This window comes from Drosophila navojoa, chromosome X, assembly GCF_054131105.1.
Source record: "Drosophila navojoa isolate 15081-1374.11 chromosome X, UAZ_NAV_1.0, whole genome shotgun sequence".
NCBI lineage: Eukaryota > Metazoa > Arthropoda > Insecta > Diptera > Drosophilidae > Drosophila > Drosophila navojoa.
The window spans coordinates 18561827-18585369 of NC_142895.1; the positions used below are offsets into that span (position 1 = coordinate 18561827).

Below are 23543 nucleotides of genomic sequence, written 5' to 3' on the forward strand. Positions count from 1 at the left end.
CTGTGGCTCCATATGCCGTATTTACAGTTAGTTCATTCGTCGTCTTTGTCGCGTTCGCCTGCAGCGAGATTCCGTGCAAACTTAGATTTTGTGTGTTTTGAGAAGTTCAACGAGTTTCTGAGTTTTCGAAGTGCGTGCACACATGTAGATTAAGGTGTTTTACCTTGCTAAATATACACATATATTTTTTTCGAGTGCTTGGGTATGTGATTGGTCGAAAGAATCGTGACAAACACAAGTAGAGTGCGGCCCTATAATTGTAAATCAGCGAACTTACATATCTCTTATATTTAATGCTTGTAATTCCTTTTAGAGCGCCACTCGTACAGCTGTTGGTATCGTAAACTTTGATTGACAGCAACCAGCGTTTCAGCTGCAGAGTGTATCAGTCAATACAAGAGGTAAGCTCACTTCTAAGTTTCTATCCAAAATTGTGTAAACAGAAACTGTTGATCAAGTCCAATGCAATTGAATTTTTTTTGAGGTTATAAAGGGCGCGCCACCAAATTCGAAATGAATCAACGAAAATTATTTGTTGAATTAAAGTTGATACCGAAAGTAAACATAATATTATAGGGATAATCTTAAGCCTTAAGATCCAAATTTGAAATGCTTAGCTATTAAAGAGCTTGTAATTCTTTGGGCTTCATCTACAAAATGTAATTATTTGCAGTGCTTTATACGTCCTTAATAAGTTCAAATCTTTCGCTTTGCCCAGCTTCTGTCAAAACCAAACAAATCGTTTTTTATTTTTTATTGTGCCTCGCCTTTCCGTTTGCTTCCTTTCTTTCGTTCTTAGAATATTGTCCTGAAAGGTAGTTAATAGCCAACAATGGTCGAAATAGCAGCCACAAAGGAAAATCTCTAATTAAAAAATAAACCCAAATAAAATAAACAATTAACTCTGGGAATAACGGTAAGCTGAGTCGTTGGGCCTTGCGTTAATTGTTAGCCAAAAAAAGAAAAGGAAAATGAAACTTTTGAAAGTTCCTTTCGTGTGCAGACAACATTGACTTGATTGGCTATCAAAGCGGGCTAAATAGCCCGCAGTACATTTGACTAAAATGATATATAAAAATTGAAGGAAAATTAAACATTTCATCATTTGGGCGCTGCTCTCTGGGCACTTTTCTTTCTATTTACTTTTAGTGCAATGCAACTTGTGCTTGAACCTTGCCAAGGCTCTCAAAAGGAGGCCACAGACATTTGTCAAGGTTTGCTCCATATATAAAATATATTCTCTAGCTGGGTGTGTGTGGAGATACCTATGTATGTGTGCATGTGTATATAAATATGTCAAAATATTTGCAAGAAACCAAAGAGAGTGGGGGGCGAGTGGGCGTGTGGGCGTGTTTTTTGGCGCAAATGCATAATAATAAATGGCTACAATTTGCAATGGAAACGGAAACAATTAGGAAATAGAAACAGCGAGCGGAAATGTAGGAGTGTCGAGTGGAGGGCGGAGATTGTAGAGAGCGGGTTTATACGCCAGTACGCCAGTTGGTAATCTGTGCAGAGAGCAATGCGAGCCGAGGTGTGTGGGGTTCGGGTTCGGGAAATTGTTTTGGTCACAACAATTAAGCCAAACTGAAATGGACGCAACATTAATCAAGTGAGCTGGCCAGGAGGGCGTACGGAGCGTGGGTGCCTAGGTGCCTAGGTGCCAGGGTGCGAGTATGCCTGACTGCCTGGCTGTTCGGGTGCCCGGGTGCCAAGTGACAAATAGGCATAGCTGCAGGTCATGCAGCATAATGGCGGGTCGTTCTCAGTCGTCAGCTAAATGAAAACGGGAAGCGGAAACGGAAACGTGGTTGGCCCTACAAAAAAAAAAGGAGAGGAAAACGAAAGAGTAAAAGTAAAGCAAAAAAAAAAGAGTGTAAGAGAGGATGGATGCCAATCTGTTGTGCAGTAAGCGGCTTTGGGGCCACTTTGCGTGATTCATTTTGCAATTTGCAAGAGATAACAACATGAAGACTCTATTGCTGCTCACAGGGTTTTGGGAACACCGAGGCCGGCACTCGACATCCTTTCGCCTGGCTGGCGAACCTTTTTAAGCTGATTTCGTCTCCTTTGGCTTTTGCTGCGTCTTGACTTGCTAACGCATAAAATATACACACATATATACATATATATACTATATGTATAAAATGAAACAAAGCAAAGCGAGGCGAAACAACAACAAAAATAAATAACAATAATAACAAAAACAAAGTGAAAACAATTTCCGCCAAAAATTTACGAATGTTTTTGATTATGAAATGACGCACGTGGCGGTCGATTGGGGACTTTGGGCATTGCAGGGGGTCTGGGTATGGGGCTTGCACTGTGCACTTGGCACACTGGGCGTGGTCGCACTTGAAACTTTGCCAACTCTTATTGTCGTTGTTGTTACTGTTGTTGCTGTTGCTGTTGCTGTTGCTGCTGCTGCTGTTTGTTGTCGTTTGTAGCTGCTACGCTTATTAAATTTGTTTGCTCTGTTTTTTTGAGGATGCTGTTGCTGGTCGTAAAGATGAAGGCAGCAGCAGCAACAGCAACAGCATCCACTCCACCTCTCATCCCCGTTCCACTCCGTCTCCTCCTCCACCCCCTGCTCCATCTCCTGCTCAAAACTTTCAGCTCGGATCTTGATGTAAATGCTGTCCCAAAACACGGCTGGGAAACGCTTTCAACCTGAAAACAGGCGCTCGTTCCTTCAGTTTGTTGTTTTCTCATTTAATTTTTTACCCACATATACCTACATGTAGATGTGTATGTATGTATATGCAGAGCATGTCGTGTACCGTTAAGCTCTTTAGACTTGATTAAAGTTAATTGGCAGTCGGTCAAAGCTATTGACGCCGGGGCGTCACATGACGAGCTCAGGAGCGCCAACTTTTTCCGCTCTCATATTCTTAAATTGAGTGACACAGTCATGGCACATTCGGAACTTTTCAGATTCGTTTAGCAATAATTACATAATTGCGAGTGATTATAAATATTTTAGTATATCTTAAGAGGTTAGAGTGCTTGCTAGAGCTTAAAATGAAATTTAATTTTTTAATTTTTAATGTACATATAATAATACCTATGTATATGTATAATTATATACCATTTCTAATGCATACTAGCATTACTACTACTACTTATTGCAATCTTTGGCATCCAATTTGATTATTCTTTCATCGTAATGCCGTCTCTTTTCACATCCTACCGTCTCCTCTCCTCCCCTTATCAACATAAGACTTCAAGTCCTCTTCTTATTTCGTCTGTCCTTTTCGTTTCGTTCACGTTGGCTAGTTTCTTATCTCTTGTTCCTCTTCCCACTGTTCTACTTTCCTCGTCCACTTTCAGACTCGCTCGTGTCCTCTCATCACTTCTAGCTGCCTCTCGTCTTCTCTCATCTGGTTCCGTTTCCCTGCCTCCCATGTTCCCTATGTCTCTTTTTTCTTCTCTCAGCCGCAATCATCTTTAAGCTTGTATTTTCCTTTTGTAATTAAATTCGATTATTAAATCTAAAACAGAAAACTAATTAAAAATTGTCTAGTAACATATACTCATGCCCATCCAGGGTGTTTTGTAGTCAGGCAGAGCTGTTTGTTTTCAATTAAGATAAAAGTATCAAAAGAGAACTTGGTTATTCAAAACAAGTTTCAGCTTACGAAAATTTCACTTAGCCCAAATTGCACTGCAACGAAAAAATCTGAAACGTTGCAGTGCACGCGTAAAAGCACACAAATACATACAGAAGCACACACATGCACACACACACACACACACATGCACACACACACACACACACATGCACACACATGCACACAAGTTGAGTATGCTGGCTGTCATTGGGCTGTGAAGCTGGCGAAAATGTAATTTAAATCATAAATATAATTTTTATTTAATGAATTGGATCATGCAGCAAGTTCCTTGAGCTGCCTGCTCATGTGTCTACGTGCTGTATGAAGCACACACACACACACTCACACACACACACACACATACACATATGCATGCACATGCCGCTTTCTGGTAGCAACGCTGACGTGCAACAAATATTTTACATGACTGACTCAAAGACGGCAACGGAGAAGAAAATTGTTGTAGCAACAGCAACAACAACAACAAAATGACTGCAAAACTTTTCACATAAGAAATTTTCGCATCGTCCTTTGCCCCGCACCGTCCCCTCAGAAAGCACTTTATCGCTACTGTTGGCATCATCAAGTTGATTAAGTGCATAACTTTGCATCGATGTTTGCTGCAAATATGAATAGTTTGGAATCTGTCAGAAAGTTTTGCCAATTGCAACTGGCACGGCCACGACGGCAAGCATTCATACCGCTGCTGATAGTCCCGATCGAGCTGTGCTGCTCCGTGCTGCCCTGGCTCTGGCTCTGGCTAATCCCGAGCTCGGCTTATGGCTGCTGCTGCTGCTGCTGCTGCTGATTATGCAATACAGTAACTGTCAACTGTCGCCCCAACAGTGGCCATCTCACCATCTCGCCATCGCCATCGCCTGTGGCCTGTAAGCTGTCGCCTGTCCAGGTGAGGCGGCAGTGCAGCTATGCGGCAGGCAGCAGGCAGCAGGCAGTTACGTATACAAAAGCGCAAAAGCTGCAACACAATGGCCACCGGCGGGCTGAGCGTCAAGCGGGGGCGTGCTTGTGGAATTGCGGATGGCCTTGCATGTCCGTGTGGCATCCCGTCCCCCTCGTGCCGCCGTCCCGCCGTCCTGCACAATGTTGCACCCCCGTGTGCCACAATGTCGCCTGTCATTGTTTGGGCGTCGTTTGGGGACAAGAATAGCAGCAGGAGCAACAACAATAAAAATAACAGCGAGCACAACAAAAACGAATGCCATTCAGCAAAAATGAAAGAGAAACATACGAAAATTTTTGGCCAAGTGTAATCCAAGTGGGTAGCGCTACATCTGCCCCACACAGCCAGCCAGCCAGCCAGCTCGTCCAGCAGCAAGGACATGACACGGTTAACGATAGCGGAAGCGGAATTGACGACTGGTCGACGGCGATATGGTGAGATGTTGCCCCAATTAGAATCTCTCTGTAATTACACGGATTCCATACGAAATCGATAGACATTATGACTTGTTCCATAAATGAAAAGACATTTATTGCGCACAGTATGCAAAAGAACTGTGTAGCGCTTTAATTGTGTAAGGCTTTAACTGTGAATTTATCGATAGCCGATAAATGTTATATATACATAAATGTATATATCATTAACGCTTTTTGCATTAATCAACTCTAAATAGCATTTACATTTATATGTATAACTTTGTACTTAGTTTTCTTTTACTCAACTTCAATCTTATTTGAATTTCGATATAATTTTCTTTATTTATAGATAATTTATCGGTAATAATGTACCACTTTTCTTTGGTTTATCAAATTTCCATCTGTTTACCTAAACTTACACTTAGCTTATTGACAGTGATGTGCGCGCTTTAGTCTTTCGATATGTTATCGATAACCGATTGATTTACTTTTTAAGTATGACACTGATTAATTTACACTTGAGTTGCTAAACATACCATATAGAATAATATACTATGCAATGAGAGTTCTCTAGTGTGATTGATTTTCAACCATCGATATTAACTCGTCGTACTAATGCACTCACAGCTCGCCTCTTGTGCTGTGAATTGATTAATTGACCGCAATTTAAGCAAGCTAGTGATAATTATGAGCGAATGAAGTGTGGGCTACAATTGAATTTATTGCATAGCAATTAAATCTCTGTGCTGATTGACGTCGCCTTCCATTTAGTCAGGCAAACAGTGTGAGAGCACTACCTCCTCCTGCCGCTGGTCACTACCTCCTGCCGCTGTCCATCTATGGCAAATCAGTTGTGAGCTGCACCTAAAATGCATTCCTCACTCAATTTAGCTTTCCACCTCAAACTGTGCATGTTCTCTCGAAGCCCAAAGAGCAGGCAAACGGCCTTGCGGGCCACCCACTGCACTCGTTGTGAATCAAAGGGCGGTGCTAGGCGGGCGGATGCAAATGACTGCACTTTGAGCTTTTCAGATTTGCATACATAAGATATGATTGAAATTGGTCGGCTGGGGCAAACGGGGCGGGCCGTAAATTACAGTTAACTGCAACCTAAGTGCTGTCAAACGTACTCTCTCCCCTCTCTCTCACACTCTCTCTGTCTCTCTGCCCTCCCTTAGCTCAGTATGAAATTCAGTCAGGCTCTAGGCATGCCGTACTGGGAATGTACTTTGCCTACTACACGGAGAATTCACTCCAAACTAAAATACTCACACAGAATAATACACACATTTTTGGCTGCACTGAAAAATATAAGGAAATTCTTTTAAATAGCTCCCGAGAGAGCCCAAGAAAGCGGGTAGACACAGACAACGGACGAACAGAAGAGTGCGAATGTGATGTTAGAGGCATGGAGCACAATGAGCCCCAAAACTGTGCCGAAACATTACGGAGCATGCGGCAACAGATCGCGCTGGCCAACGCACAGCAGATGTTGGGCAAGATAACGGTGAACTGCTTTAGGAAATGCATCGACAGGCCGGGCACATCGCTGGCCAGAGCCGAGGAGCGCTGCTTGGTGCAGTGCATGGACCGGTTCATGGACTCCCTCAAGGTGGTCTCCATCACCTACAGCAGGCGACTCATGCGAGAGACCAAGTAGAGCCCCCAGCTGAGTCAAGCCACCAATTCACAAATAGATTCTCGACGCATGTAAACTTCAAGTGAGATTTTGTTAATCGCTACGCATCTTTGTCCAATGGATGTCCTCGAGCATGGTTCGCTTTGGTTCTACTTACAAAAAAATTACAAACAAATACATTAATTATCAATTGCTTAATTAGTCTTTGATATTCATCGAATGCGCTGTACACTCAATGTAATACCCCGGAAATTTCGCTTGCTCCCGAAACAGAGCAGACTGAGAATGCTAAGGACAGCATCATAAGGATCACAAAAGGAAAGCCCATATATGCAGATGTATAATATGTATATATCTGCTGGAGATTACTTTAAAGGAATCACCTAATTCATAAAGAAGTATATACATAGAATATATACATATATGTATATACACTTGTCAGTGAGAGGAAACCCTACTCTTCAAATTTATATGTTGTCGAAAACCTTTTAAAAAAAGATTGGCATGGAAACACTTGCGAAAGGCAATCAAAGTAGAATTAGTCCATGGCATCAAGGCCCACTTCATAGGGCTCACAATGTGCCCGATTCTCAATTGTTGAAGTTTCCATTATACTTTATTCATATCCTTCATACCTTTATGCCCTGGCCTAACTGCAAATCATGTCAAATGGATCTACTTCATGGCTTTCACAACATGAGTACGGAATCTGGTGTTCTATACAGGTTTTTATTTTTGATTAAAAACTCAAGTATTATGTGCGGTTCTTTTATCAGCTGTCACATGATTATCCCGGTACGTTTGCAAGACGTTAAAGTCTTCTACAAAGGAATATAAATGATATTCCTTTGGCTTGTGAGCGTGAAACCGTCAACAGTCGATTAGATTTAACATGTTAAATTTGTTGACATCCAAAGCCAACAAGTCGCCCTACATACAACCTTTTGATCTCTGAGATCTCGTTGGCCCCACTCCCCCCCTCCCTATACACCCCATCCCTCCCTTTTCAGGCTGTCTCTCAACGAGTACGCACCAAAGCGAGCTGAGCTGAGCTGAGCTCTGCTGTGCTGGTGCGACAAATCTACTTGCCAGAAAAATTGTCAGTTTTGGAAAAGTGTAATAAAAGTAACTCGGATGCCACAAAGGGAAGGGAGAACCACGTGCGAGTGGGTGGATGCTTTATGTGTGTGTGTGCGTGTGTGTGTGTGCACAACAAATAACGAGCAAGAAAATAAAACGCATGCAAATATGGCGATGAATACGTAAAATAGATGAGGCGCGCAAAATGCAAATCCACGCACAGTTACTACTACTGCGTGTGTGCGTGGAGTGTGTGTGCGTGTGTGTGTGTGTGTGTGGAGTGTAGATTGTGAGCGCACGATGACGTCAGCAAATAAAAGGCTTAAAAGGCAACGCGAAGCAACCATAAAAGGGACAACAAGCTCAACAAACACACAGACAAACATTTAAATTTGAGCCACACACACACGCGCACACACACACACACGCACACACACTACCACTACATGCATGACTACAAATGTGGCATATGCATATGCGTACATATGTCCCAACATATGTAAAGCCACCTCAACAGGAGCGAACACTTTTAATAGGCCCACTTGCCAGCATACCCTGTAATAAAGCGAATAGGGAGACTTTGCTGTTGATAGCAATCCCCATAGGAGAACTCTTGACTCTTGCTGTCTGAATAAATTCCGTTTCATTTCATTCTGCATTCCTCAGTATTACGCCAAGCAGGGTATCTCAGGGTCGCTCATACCCTCCTTCATTTGCACATTCACAAAGTTTTTGTGTAGTTTCGCCATTTTCGTGTTGCCTTTTTGTAAGTCGCTTAAGCCACATTCGTGTCGGGCTCTAACTGTCTTTTTGGTCCTCTTTTGTTTTTTTTTTTTTTTTCACTGTCCATCCCCAGCTCATGTCGACCACACGCTCCGTACTTCCCCCCCATTCACCATTTGTTGACTGCATTAAGTCAACATTTAAGTAAAATTTATTATAAATGAATGCCTCGTGCTTAGCTGGAAAAATGTTTGTTTGCCTTCAAAGCAGAAATTGTATCTCAATTCAAGTGTCTGGGGATTTCTGAAGTTTATTGTCATTACGCAGGTTGAGCTGAGGTGGTTATATATACATACATATATTGTAGTCTATACATGTCTGAGTATCCAAATTAATTTCATCTAAACTTTTGTAATGAAAATGAATTCCAATTAGTTCTTATGGATTCAAAAGTTAAGTAACTTTTATGACTTTGCCCAAATAAATATATTACAGACATATAAATGATAAAAAAACTTGCATAAATACCAGGCTTCATTCTCCTAAACAGTCCACAAGAGCCGCCTCTTCAGACCACCTGAGCCATAGCCGCTATGAAAACTTTCAAAGCCTCATTCATTAGGCTCAATCGCATCGCACAAGTGGCCAGCCTTAACGAGGCGACATTTCAATAGTATCTTGACGAAAGTTTGAAGCGCTTGGAGTCGACACCAAATCAAGTGCTAAGCGTGCCTCAAGTCAAATGACTGTCCGATAGCCGGGCTAATAAAGCCATGAGCACTAGAGCTGCCAGACGAACGTGTCAAGTCCGCTTTGCCCCATAAAGCCTTTCGGATCAAGTTGGGTTATCATGGCTCTACTGCGCTGCCAATATAATATATATATATATATATATATATATATATATATTTGCTATAGAAGCTAGCAAAAACTTAAACACTTTATTTCATTTTTATATATGTAGCTGGTTCATTTCCTTTTTTTTATCTTCATATTCATATATGTATATAAAAAAGCGTTTGCATTTTTTTATTATTTTATTCTAGATTAACAGTTTTGCCGTTTAAAGTGAGGAAACTTTGGCAGATTGCAGAATTGTAATAAATTGATTTCATTTTGAATTGCATTTGATTGGATTATGCCCAATTATGGGCTGCAAGATAAAAGTGTCAAAAGCTCTTGTTTAATTAAATAATAAACTCAACGCCAATCGAACGCACTCAATTATTTATTAAGGTCGTAATGCGCATTGCATGTAATTTGATTTCGTTTGAATGTCACGCGACAGCCCATCCATTAGCTTATATTCTTATGCGTTTAGTATATCGGCTAGACAATTGCAGTGAATCGGATTGGTTTCTGTGCTAAGGGTAGATATCTAGATAAGATACTATTTTAGATCTCTAAAGACTTTAATCGAACTTTATTGCTGTATCCATGTTTGGGATTAGTTAAACTAATGCAAATTCTTTTCTATATATATATCTCTCTTATATTTGAGCAGTCCCTAGAAAAAGACTGGGAATTAGAAAACTTTTCTTGGCATTTTGTGCGCACAATATAACTGAAGATTCAGCATTGCCAAGTGCTAAAAGTTTGTCTTTACCACACACACACATAAGCCTAGTACACACACAGCTCGATTCACATAATTAAAGTTGTATATCCACTTTGGTACTTCGTTTGGGCACTGGGTAGGCGAATCATTTGTTGTTGTACACTTTAAGTTTGGCTTTCAGATTTCGATCTAAACACATTGTACACAGTGAAGTGAATTCAATTCGGGCACAAAATTACACACAAATTTTTTATATTCCGTTGAGAAGGCAACACCAAATTTCTTAGTATCGTTCACACTCGTTAATTCGGAATTTAGGACTTGGGCAAAATTTTCAAGTGAAGTCATGTCCAGTGCGAATGTCAAAGGCGAAGCCTGTCCAGAGTCCAGTCCCGTGCCACGACCCAGTAACGTGCGAAAACTGATCCAAATGTTCGAACAGCTAACCGTTTACGGCGGACAGACGGCGCCGCCACCTGTGCTCCGGGCTGACCCGCCGCATCAGGCGCCGAGAGCTGTCAAGACGCTCACCTTGCTGGTGAATGGACGACGCGTTGCCCAGACCAGGCACGAGAGTGTCCAGCAGACGAGAGCGGGACTGGATGCAAGTCCGTGAAATGTTGCCATGTTCGAAATTTTAGTGATGATCTATTTTGTGTAGCAAAATCGATGTACCGATAAACAACAAGTAACTGCGATGGAGCTATGGGTTCCTATTGGTCTCAGCCAGTCATAGACGCCGCTCTGATGTGTTTGCTGTGTTGTAAGAAATAACCCCAAACCTGCGAGTATTCAAAGTGAATCCCCTGAGTAAAATTATTTATATAATATAGTATCAATAAAAGTATCAGTATCAATAAAAGTAAAGGCAATGTAAAACCCAATAATCGATGTTCACATAATAGATAAATATCAAATTGAGTGCCTTACTCATAAATTATAATCGATAGTGCTACAAATTGTTTTATATATATAGAAAATTGCGATATATATAGAAATTTTATTTTATGTATCAAAATCACATTCAGTACTATCAATTGATAGTACTTTAGAATTTTTTTGAGCTTAAGTGAATTAATTTTGGTTTCATAAACACAAGCTCTTCGGTTATGTCTAAGCTTATCGCTAAGGCTCAAGTGCTTCTTGCTCTTCATTTATCGATAGTCTTTGCTTCGCTTGACCGATAAATGCCAGAGTGCATAAACGTTAATAGCTCTGGCAACTCCGCTAACTGGCACTCAAAACTTTGCCCTTGAATGCCAATTGAAAGACGTTGTGTAACCAGAGTCCACTCAAGTGTCCCACTCGACTCTTTTGTGGTCGAATGCTGTTGCAAGTGCTGCACAATGCCCACGCTGATTGCACATTCAAGGCGCATTCACTCGATGCCTTTCTTCAGCTCGAGTTCGAGTTCGAGTTCGAGTTTCAGCTGGAGCTCTTGGTCTGGTCAGAAGTTTGGTCAGAACTTTTCAATTGGCTAATTGTTTGTGCATTCCGTTTGAATGAAATTCTTTGCCCGGCGGACGGCCAACCGGATTTTTTGTCCGGCTGCACGAACTGCCTGTGCTATACATGGATATCTGCAGTTGAACTTACATCTTTGCATTTGTTTCAATGGCCATTTGCATATTTTATTATTTTATTTATCCTCGTTATTGGCATTTCAGTGAAATTCAATTACCCCCACCACAACTCCGGCCGGCCCTTGCCAGAGCACGGCAAATTATCATCGAGTAGGTCGCTGTCAGAAGCAGAAGCAGGCAAAGCGCATTGCCGCCCATCTGTTTGCATTATTTACAACAAATAATCCCATATAAATGCTGTGCATACCGTGGAATCAACATGTCACGCACACACACATACTTACACATGTATTTGCATTTGATTAGTTTGACCATTAGTTGCTTTGTTTAAACTAATTAGAAGCCGCTTTATGTTATGCCATGCCATTGCACAACCTGCACAGAGGCCAAAGGCGGATGTAATATACCAATGGCCAATGGGCGGTAATCAAACGAATGCTGTGCTGAATGCTGTCCAACTGACTGCACAATACTCGTTCATGCTCCAGCAAGCAGCTTAATTTATTTAGAAATCAATCGATATACTGCATAAACGGGGTCAGCCATGTCAAATAATCGCATTCTGGTGCGAAAACTGTCAAAGTTATGTATGCCATATAAATATATGTATACATAGTGTATACATATATACTATACATATTTATATATTATATAAATACTCAATATATTTGCATATGTTGACTGTATATTTGGCTTTATGGCTCAGATTTTTCGTTTCTGACTTTGCATTCGTATAGAATATCAATATGCCAATATGCTCTCTTCGCTTGCTGAACGAGTATCAGCAATTGTTGCCATTCCTTACAACTATGCTGTCCCTATACATAATTATTCCTGCTATCTATTTATATGTACAGATATATATATAAAAATGAATATATTTTAACAATAAAAAAGAGTATAAATAAAAATATTGTAATACAATAAAAATTTATATAAAAATTAAAATCACAAAAATAAAATAAAACAAATAAAATATATAAAACAAAATGCTAATTAAATTTTTAAAATTGAAGGAAAAAATTCGTCCAATAAAATTTATCTTTACATTTAATAATGCAAAAAAAAAAAAAAATAAATAAATAAAAAAAATTAATATAAGATTAAAGTAAAATAAATTTTAGCATACATATTATAAAATTTCATAAAAGAATATATATAATAATTATATTACCCTAATCTGATGCATTTTTGTATAGTAATAAAAATAAATGGGTATAATAAATAATAAAAATAAAATTAAATAATAAAATTCTGGCAATTAATAATATAATAAATTTTAATAATAATAAAAACAAGTTTTAGTAAAAACTAAAAAAAAACATAACATAAACATGACATTAAAAAAAAGATGCTTTTATTATTTATATATTATATTTTCATCATATTTTTCCCCCCAAGTAATTCCCATCATCATATTGTGGTCCGATTGTTGCAGCTTATTGTCTTACATACATATTACTTTAAATCTTAAAGTATGTGTGTGTGTGTGTGTGTGTGTGTGCAAGCCAGCATATACACTTATCACAAATCTACACTCAGTTGGTCCTTATTCGATTCTGTTCGACACTATTTCAAGTTCATCAGATTCCCCTATGGTTCATCTCGGCCTTTTCCTCTCGCATATCTCTTCGGCAATCGCGCCTAGTTTTTTTTTCCATTTTCTTGTAGAATTTATGACGTCTGCAGCATAAGTTAGCGCTGAGCATGCCTCTTCCAGTTTATAGTTTTTACTATAACACTTTTCAGGCTGCCTTTGTAAGCTATATGCTTGGAAGGTTTTCCCTAAAGCCTGGCTGCATCCCATTCAGCGTAAAGCTCGACATGCTCATAAAAATCTGGCCAAATATTGCACATATGCACAAGGACACACACACACACAGCTATACATATATGTATATGTTTATATATATGTATATATATGTATGTACTTCCATGTCTGCCAAGTTGAACAATCTTTTATTTGCGTGGCTTTGTTTTGCGTTACGCTTGAGCTGTTAAAATTTTATGTGCCAAAATTTACGTGTTGCACACTGAATGGGCGTTAAGGGGCGTGCCGCTGCTCCAATGCACACACACACACATATATATGTATATCTCTGTGTATATACACCCACCATGTATGTGTGTGTGTGTGTGTGCTTATACTGTTTATTTGGCCCACATGGATGTACATATATGCGATTGAGTGCGTGTGTGTGTGTGTGTGTGTCTGTGTGTGTGTTTATTCATTTATTTGTTTGCTTCGTTGGTTTGTTTATTTGTGTGCACCATGTGATTTATGCGTTGGCAATGTGTAAACTTTAGCTGCGCTCATATTTCCATTATTGGTTTATCCCCGTCGCATTCTTCCTCTTCGGCAACTTTCCACAGATGAAATATTGCGTATACGGAATGTGGGACAGCCAAACAGCATCAGCATCGGCAGTCGTTACGCGCCAGTTAAACAACAGCCAACGTGTGTAAACTAATAAAAAACAAAAACTATTCCAACTGATTTACTACAACACACTGCGGTCACGCCCACAAGCCGCGAACCGCAGCTCAGCTTCGGCAGCGGCAGCGGCAGCCGCAGCAACAAATTCAAATTAAACAATAAAATGGGCGCCAAAAAAAGATTTGCGGCTTTCGTTCGTTGTTGTTGTTGTTGTTGTTGTTGTAGTTCACGCAACCCTTTAAGGCTTTACGGCCTTAACCATATTCATGCGGCTGAGTCGCATTGCGGGCAACCGCATGCCAATTTGCCAGGGGCGTGCCAACCAATTGTATTTGGCTCCATTGTGAATTGGTTGTATTTTATTCATACACTAGCAAACGCCACTGCCACTGCCACTGCCACTGCCCTTTGTCTAGAGCACTAGGTATACCGTCGAATACTTTGTCAGCTCGCACTGCACATAAGTATGCTATAAAAAATGTATATAATTTATTCCATCTTGAAATTGACTCAGTTCGCTGTAAATATGTCCACACCCACCCACACACACACACACATACATACAGATGGCATAATTTATGCATGAAAATGCTCAATGTGTGATAGACCTGAATAGAGATGGGCATAAAAGAGAGAAAGCTATATTTATTTAAATTAATATTTATGCGATTTCAATGTCTTTTGTCATGCTTGACTGAAGGCGTCCAAGAGCCGTCTTTGCTTTGGGCTGACTATAGTCATGACCTAAGCTACATTACAGAGAGCAGCTACTAGGTAATTGTTATTGCAATTGATATTGTCATTGTTATTACTAAAAGTTAGTATAAACTATGAGTTTCAAGAGAATCGAGGCATTCTATACGCCTAGCGCGGAGTTTTGTGCAAAAGAAGAAGCAGAAGAGCTTAATAATATATAACAGAGAAAACAAGCTTGCTCTCTTTTCATTTCAGAAAAGTCTCAACAACTAAAAGCGGCCTCGATCTAAACTCTGCGCTTCTCTCAAGCATAGATAGCAAGCACACACATACATACACAGCGTAACATGGGGGGGCTTACCATGGTAACTTTTTGTGGAATAACTTTTCCTGCACAGAGAATTTCTTAATTAAACTTTCAAAATCTTCTAGTGACATTCGTATGTGCGTATTTCCCAAAGTCTCTAGTGTGTGAAGGGAAGGGAAACTCGGAATTACAAAATCTCGGGATTTATTACACGGATTTCATAAGGTCTAGGAACTTTGGCTTCTACGGTACTCGCAAATGCTTAAAAGACTAAATAAATTGATCGACTCTTATGAATAATAGGGATTCACGAATGAACAGACGGCCGACTAGACAGACACTCAGACGAACAGGGGACCACGAGCTCTGCTCACCATTCTAATCCAGATACTTGAGAGTATCTGCGAGGCCTCCAACTTCAACAATGTTGTACAGCACTGCGAATGCTTCGCACCACACACACACACACGCACACACACACACACACACACACACCTAACCCCACACATATTGCTGTCCGTTATGCCACATGCCACCACACAAAAGTTGCTAATTGGAAATCAGCTGATTGAAGAGGCTTTTGGGGGCTCCACTTCTGTCACTTTCGAACTTTTCACATCTCAACTTTGTTTCATTTATCAAGGGCTCATCACTTAGCCATGGTAGCTGCTGCTGGTGCTGCTCCTCCGGCTGCTGTGACATGACTTGTAGCAGCTGGCTTCAACTTGCAACGTGCAACTTCCAGTTGCAGCTTGACAGCGGCGGTGGCAGTGGCGGCGGTGGCGATGGCGGCGCTAATAAACAAATCAACTGCCGGCTGACTAAGTTATGTAAAGCGCATTAGTGACGTGCCACTTGGCACTGGTGGCGTGGTGGTATTGGTGGTGGTGGTGCAGTGGTGCACTGAAGTGGCGCTGCCTTCATTTATTTCGCGTCAGTTGCGCACCATTTTGATAGACTGTCTTTGCAGGTATATGTGTGTGTGTGTGTGGGTGTTTGTGTGGGTGTGTGTGGCTGGGTGTATGTGTGTGTGTGTGTGTGTGTGTGTGTGTGTAGAGTATGGCTCTTGATGACCAACAGTTGACAATTAAAACTTTTTGTTGTTTTTGGCTCTCAAGCAGCTAGCCAAAGGTTTGTGTGTGTGCTGTGTGTGTAATGCAAATTGAGATGACACAAAGTTGTTGCACATATTGTAATCATGATGATGCTGGCGATAATGATGCTGCGAGACAGCTGAGAATGATTTGAGCTGACTGAGAGAGAATCGCTCGTCGCTCAAATGCAAATGCCAAGGTCCACAAATTCAGTTGATGGCACGTTTTAACGGCTTAACGAGCAGTTTAACGGTAATTATATACATATATACATGTATATGTGTGTGTGTGTGTGTGTGTGTGCGACTGCCACGTAGAAATCCATCAGCGTGAATGCATGCTGTGCAGCTGCGCCGTGTTAAGCGAACAGCCCCATATGCTGCCAGCAGAGCTGAAGCTGAAGATAGTTTATATGCTAGTCGACAGCGATGGGCGGTACACGACAGGCATCGATGCATGGACATGGCCATGGGCGTGGGCGTGGGCGTGGCCATGCTAGTTGTCCTCGTGCAATGACCTCGTCTCTCTCTCTCTCCTGTTCTCTCGCCTTGGCACTTCCTTTTGGCCATTTATTTTGCGGTCTGCCAGCCAAGCAGCCAGGACTACGGACTAGCAGCTGCATGTGGGCCATGTTGGTCACATCCTTCCGCTTTGGACGCATGCAGGCATTTTATTGTTCAGCCAGAACTGCAGCAGCTGCTGCTGATAATGATAATGATAATGATAATGTTACTGATGCTGATGCTGATGATGATGATAATGCTGCTGATGATGTCCTCGGGCAGCCTTATGAGGTGGCAAAGTGTGCATGGAATGAAATATGTTGCAACACTCGGCACATCCAGCAATTGAAATCCAATTTAAATTTTTGCCCCAAATAAATTTCACTCCTGGGAGCCTGAACTCAATTTCTATGCTGCTTCTACCTTGAACTCCTTCTAGTGCTTACCTTTAATTTTTCAAGTTTTTAGCTCGACTTTATTCGGCAAATTTTACTTATAAATGAATGTATATGTATATGCCTCTGGCTATTTCCGCTAATTACTTCCAATTGGCTCTTAATTGCCTTTCATTTATCTCATTTTTGCTTTTGATATTTCCACTTTGAACATTTCGATTAAGACGCCTGAGCCCAGCCCAATTAGCAGCAGGAGTTGGGGCGTCATCAAGCTCCTAATTTGCGATAATTTATCCCAGCTTAAAAGCGTGAGAGAGAGAGAGAGAGAGAGAGTGAGGGAGAGACAGTGAGGGGAGTAGAGCTCCATTTGAAATAGAAATGAAAAGAGCAGAGACCAATTAATGATATCATAGATTTATAAGCATTCACACTAGGAATTTAATTGGTCTAACAAGACGTATGTACATAGAAATGATTGATCGCCCTCCACTCGTGACCTTTTGCATCCCATCGAATCATGAGGCAAGCTGCCAAAACGCGGACTATGTACGGTGGCGAGAATTTCGGTATAGCACTTGCATGGAGGTGGAGCACACGTCTATGCGTCGGTTGGTCGGCAGAATGCGGCACGAGGCGTTAGCGAACCAATTGAAATTTACCAATTGCAACTAAGGCTTGGCCGCAAGTATAGACTTTCCTCGTCACCTGGCGAGATAGGGAACATATCAGCACTTGACTAGCTGACACTAGTCAACTGGAGGCCAGTGGTGTGAAGCGATAAGCTAGAGATATTTACAGAAGTCGAATCCGTTGAAGCTGGGCACCTGTGGCAGCTCAGTGTTTGGGTTGTAGACACTGGTATCCGAGCATTGCGTCAGCAGATGCTTTGACTTGTCGCCACTCAACTCGTCGGCGGCGGACGGAGGCGGCACCGGCGGCATCAATGACGGGTCTAGCAAGGGCTCCTGATGCCGCAAGTCCACTAGCTCCGACTCGTCGTCGGGCTCCGATTGTATCGAGTTGTCCGCGAGCGCGAGCTTGGCCTGCGATGCTTTCATGACCTCGTTCATCTTGCGTTTCAGTTCGGCCAGCCAGCGCTCTGTGGCCTGATCGCCGCAGGTGTGCTGGAGGCGTGCCTCTATTAGCTTGTGGCCAAGGAAGGAGCTGTGCTCGAATTTGGCCACAGTGGCGGCAACACGGCCAGAATTTGCCGGTAGATGCCAGTCCTGCTGCTTGCCAGCTACTTGAGATTGGCTCTCGCCCATGCACTCGAATTTCTCGATGAGCAGCTTCACGGACCGCTTGTTGTGCATGTTCATGCAGGAGACGTGCTTCTTATCCATTGCAAGTGATACAAGTCCTAATGGAAACACAATAACAACAAGAAATTAATACAACTATTAATGTAGAACATATAAATCGAAAGACGAAAAAATAAATAACAAAAGTCTGAAATAATACGTTCGAATACAGTAAGTGCCAAATGCTGAAAGCACTCACAATTCAGTCACAGCCTCCTCCGATCACATTTCTCTCTCTCTCTCTCTCTCTCTCTCTCTGTCACTGTCTGTGTCTTTCTTTGCGCTTGTCTTGTGTGTCTCGACTTGTCCTGCCAGCGCATCAATCACAATCACTGTGCCAACATTTATGGCTGCTTGTTTGGCTGTCAGCCTTGGCAGATTACACATACGCCCCGTTCGCCCTCGGGCAAACAGCCGCGCCGCATCGGCAGCAATCAAGAGTCTCTCTCTCTCTCTCTCTCTCTCTCTCCCTTCCACTCCCCCGCTCTCTCGTGTCACGTAGATTAAGGACATTAACAAAACGTGTCAAGTCATCGCCCCAAGGCAGCCAAGCATCGTGGGCTTACCTCAAAGAGCCAAAGATTATCGTCAAGCAACCAGGCGTCTGAAGAGAATGCAGAACTTCCTAATGCGAGCATTTCATTTGAATGCCGATTATTATCGTTCAGCTCATTCAGTCCATGAAATGCGCATTCCAAGCCAGCATTGCTGCTTTCATGTTCTTTTCAATTACACTCAAGTGACCAGGGCGCTCGTCGTCGGAGCAAAAAAGTTCGAATATGCTAATCACAGCCCTCCCCATATCGGCATGGAGCAAGTGCGAAATTTGCCCTCCTTTATTTCCAGCTGAATTTCCATCGAGTGTCAGTGTGCTCTATGCATAGCCTTGAGTGCTCTAAAGTTTACATTAAGTTAACATAGCATGCAGCATGTAAAACAATATGCTTCTATATGGCCTTGAGTGCTGTAAAGTGAACATGTTGGATGCCTACTAATATGCCCTGCTCAGACTCCGAGCATTGCGGGCATGTGCCAATCATTTTTGTGTAGCCTCGAGTGCTCTAAATGTAATATGAATAATTAAGAGTGCTCTAGGCAGAGAACTGCTCGACTAGCAGATACCCTGAGCACTGAACACTGCGAGGAGAGAATATTCCAATCATTGTACGCAAATCTCACACACACATAGCCATCCATATATACAGACGCATGCATAGACTCACGCCTTTCGAGTATACAGAATTTATTAGTAAAACTTGTAATACTTGATCATGATGCTCTTAGGTAAGCACATACGCCTATGCGGAAGTCTCTAATATTTTGTGCGCATCAAATCTAACAACTCTAGCTCTTACGATACTTGAATAATGATTAGAAAGCGAAGTCAAACTATCGATATTTATCGGTGATAATTATATAAAGTGAGTTATCACAAAATTAAAGAAAAGATCAGTGATTAAATCCAGTTTTTGTGGTTAGCGAGATCTCTGCTGATGCGGACCTATCGATAAACGTCTTAATTAAGAATGTTATATTTATACGTATTTATATGAAATATTAAATGCAAAAATAAAATATAAATAATATATCATAATTAAATTGATGTCATCTGTATCCACATCTTCTGCCTGTTACGTATATATCGCAAAGCCCTGGTATCGTTCAGGTTATACAACTCCACATGGCAATGTTTACTTGAAGAGTATCAAAAAGTTATTTACCTGGTCCATTATGCGCCTTTGAACTCATGGGCCAGCTGCACCTAGTATTTCTACTAATGTATAGATAATAAAACTTTTTCCCATTGCACACATGTGTAGCTGGCCTGCGCCTGGCTCGGCATACATGCGTTGCCAGTGAATGGGCATAGTTAAAGAGAGCTAAATGCATGCGATGCATTCAGCTGTTAAATTAACTGCAGTCGCACTGAGCTTGTGGCTGGCAGTTGGACGAGCCAAACCAACGAGCAACGACCACGTTTCCCAGCTAGATGGTTAATTCCGACATGTAATTGTGAATTGCCTGTCATGCGATTTGCATGATGGTTTTCAACTTGCGCCTGATTAGCTCGACAGGTAGACATGTGTGTGTGGGTGGGTGTGTGTGTGTGTGTTTAGGGGAGATGAAAGGACTCCCATCCCTTGGCTGCCTCCCTCTTTGGGGCTGGGCCATATGCGGGCACGTCGAGGCCGTTAGCCAGTGGCAGCAAATTCGAAACGTGCCAATTTAAATGTTTAATGCTAATGGAATTGATCGGCGCACGAGGCTGGCATCGATTGCACGCAGCCAATTGAGTCGCGTCGAATGCGCGTACGAGTGAATTGCTTAATTATCATATCACTATTTCCCTTCCATTTTCCAGCCGAAGCCCCACTCTGGCCAGGACAACAGCAATAAGTGCGCAACGCCAATGCGTCCCATCAGCCCAGCGCAGCATGGAGCAGTGTAACTAGAGCGCGCACATCCAACAGTCGGCCAACCAGGTGGACAGTGAATAGCGGAAGCAGTACCTTCAAAGTCTAAAGCCGTCGCAACCAAGGCCGTCAAATTGGAAGGAAAACGCCTTTTCACGGCAGTTAACAAGTTTTTAACTGGTTCAACAATTGCCCGCGAGCTGAGGCAGCTAATGGTAAGCCAGATGCATAGAGAATGTCTCTCGAATGTGGAATGTGTGGGTGTTTAATGTAGTGTGTAGATCAGACATCTTAAATCGTAGAGCGTAGAGTTTAGAGCGTAGACGGGTAGAGCACAGAGCATTGAATGTAGAACGTAGCACGTAGAGCGTAAAGCTTAGATCGTAGAGGCTTGAGCATACATCGTAGATCGTATTGGTTAGATCGTAGAGGGTAGAGCGCAGAGCGTAGAGCTTAGACCGTCAAGGTTAGATCGTAGAGGTTAGATCGTAGATCGTAGAGCGTATGGGTTAGATCGTAGAGCGCAGAGGAGCATAGAGGTTAGATCGTAGATCGCTGTGGTTAGAGAGTAGACCGTAGAGCGCAGAGCCTGTAGAGTATATAAAGAATGAAAGGTATTCTGGTCTATGTGGCGAAAAATCTTCAGGATATTCTTTGCCTATATGTCATTCCGTTATTTCGCTCGCATCACGAAATGCAAAAAAGTCTCTTGCTATAATTTGAAGTCGTTCTTAGATATTTTTATTGATTTCGCGTCGCGTTTCCATTAAAATTTGATACCGTTTTGTACACGCTCTGCCCGATAGACGAAAAACGCGCCGCTCAGTGGCGATGAACCCGACGAGGAGCAGACGGCGGCGGGCACAGACAATGAGCAGGAACAGGAACAGCAGCCAGTAGATGGCCAGAGGCAGGCTCAGCAGGCACAGCATACAAATGAGCTGCAGGCACATCAATCGACGGCGAAGCCACTTCAGCGGCGTCAAAGGCAACGCAAGAAATTGATAGCCCAGCAGCAGAAGCAGAAGCAGAAGCAGCAACAACAGCAGCAGCAGCAACAGAGGGCCGCCCTCTCGGATGCGGACACGGACTCCAGCTCGTGCGAGGCGGCGGGCACGACCAGCACACGGGTCAGCTATGCGCAGCGCAACCTTAGCGACCAGGTGGTCTACGAGCAGTACAACGACGATGACGACTACGACGAGGAGGATGAGGAGGAGGAGGAGGAGGACGAGGATGGGGATGGGGATGGGGATGGGGAGGACTACGATGACTACGAGCAGCTGGCCACGCAGCGTGCACCCCTGAAGACAGCGCTACGAGTGCGAACCCATGCGCCCGCCGGCACAGCTGGCGGGGATCCGGGCAGCGAGACCGGTTCGGTGCGGGCCAAGCGCAAAACGAAAACACGTCAATTCTCGCAGCGCACCAGCTCCTATGCGGTGGACGCGGGCCACGGTGAGCCGGATGCGGAAGCGCTGGACAAGCGTCGTTGCATCTCCAAAGGGCAAATGCGAGGTGAGTGAAGCCAAGCAGAAGGCTTGGACAGTCATCAGTGTGTTTGCTGCCTTCCAGAGTTCCGTGAGGCGTTCCGTCTGTTCGACAAGGATGGCGACGGCTGCATCACCAAAGAGGAACTCGGCACAGTGATGCGCTCGCTGGGACAGTTTGCGCGTGTCGAGGAGCTGCAAGAGATGCTGCAGGAAATCGATGTGGATGGTGTGTAGGCCCGTTCTCTCTCTCTCTCCCTTTCTCTATCTCTGTCTGTCTCTGTCTCTTTTTATTTCTGTGACTTCCCTCCGCAGGCGATGGCAATGTGAGCTTCGAGGAGTTTGTCGACATTCTGTCGAACATGACATACGAGGACAAGTCGGGCCTGTCCTCAGCCGACCAAGAGGAGCGCGAGCTGCGCGACGCCTTTCGTGTCTTTGACAAGCACAATCGTGGCTATATAACCGCCTCCGATTTGCGTGCCGTGCTGCAGTGCCTGGGCGAGGATCTCGACGAGGAGGATAGTGAGTAAACCAATATCTATAATCCTAGTAGCATATAGATATAGATAAGACCATGCAAGTCATTTACATCGTCTGCCCAGTCTAGTGCTATCTACAATTCCTCTCTCATATCGTAGCCCTTAGTCTATACCATATTGCTTTACTCCCTGCTTTTCCATATAGTTGAGGACATGATCAAGGAGGTGGATGTCGATGGTGATGGACGCATCGATTTCTATGAGTTTGTCCATGCCCTGGGCGAGCCGGAGGACTCGCAGGAGAATGACGATGAAGAGGAGACATCGCCATTGCCCACGCCCAAGTCCACGGTCTCCTTGAGCTACGAGTGAACGTTGCGATCGCGCTCAAGATTTTTGCTCCAATTCCAAGCAACGATATGTGGAATATATCAAAACGCCATTTGCTCCGAACGCACAGCTAAACAAATTTGCAATGAATAAATTAATACGAAATTCTTTCAATAATAATTCAACTAATACATAAAATACATAAAAATAAACAACTTTTACTTTACTAATATGATAATATAATGATACAGCTATATATATATTCCAAGTAAATTAATTATAGATAATTCTAGTCTCCCCCTCTCTAACTCAATTTCCATTTTAATTCGAACATTGAATCAAAAGGTATCTAAATCGAGAATCTTAGCTTATATTCTATTTAAACTTGACTTTAACTATATACAATGTTATAATTAACTGTTGTTTACACCACACAACGTCGATTTGTCAAAAAAAAAAAAAAAAAAAAAAAAAAAAAAACATAAACATATCAAATTCGCCTCTGATTAAGTATTTTCCTCTC

At 42.5% G+C, this 23543-nt stretch overlaps 2 protein-coding genes across 3 annotated transcripts; one reads left to right on the forward strand and one right to left on the reverse strand.

Moving 5' to 3' along the window:
* The first annotated feature begins 3 nt into the window (after positions 1-3).
* LOC108657294 (uncharacterized) lies at positions 4-23506 on the forward strand. 2 transcript variants are annotated; one of them, XM_089264091.1, is made up of 7 exons: positions 4-130; positions 314-401; positions 20667-20933; positions 21525-22236; positions 22294-22437; positions 22524-22733; positions 22896-23506. In XM_089264091.1, exons 3-7 carry the CDS (start codon positions 20931-20933, stop codon positions 23060-23062), a joined length of 1236 nt encoding a protein of 411 aa, XP_089120217.1. In that variant the 5' UTR covers positions 4-130; positions 314-401; positions 20667-20930; the 3' UTR covers positions 23063-23506. The 2 variants fall into 2 exon arrangements, with proteins under 2 accessions (XP_089120217.1, XP_017965342.1); XM_018109853.2 differs by having other exon boundaries at positions 13-202.
* On the reverse strand, positions 17402-18485 carry LOC108657299 (uncharacterized). Its single transcript, XM_018109859.3, has 2 exons — positions 17800-18485; positions 17402-17708 (listed from the first exon to the last, which is right to left on the reverse strand). The coding sequence occupies exons 1-2, from the start codon at positions 18344-18346 to the stop codon at positions 17659-17661; spliced, it is 597 nt and encodes a 198-aa protein (XP_017965348.1). The 5' UTR covers positions 18347-18485; the 3' UTR covers positions 17402-17658.
* Positions 23507-23543: the final 37 nt, after the last annotated feature.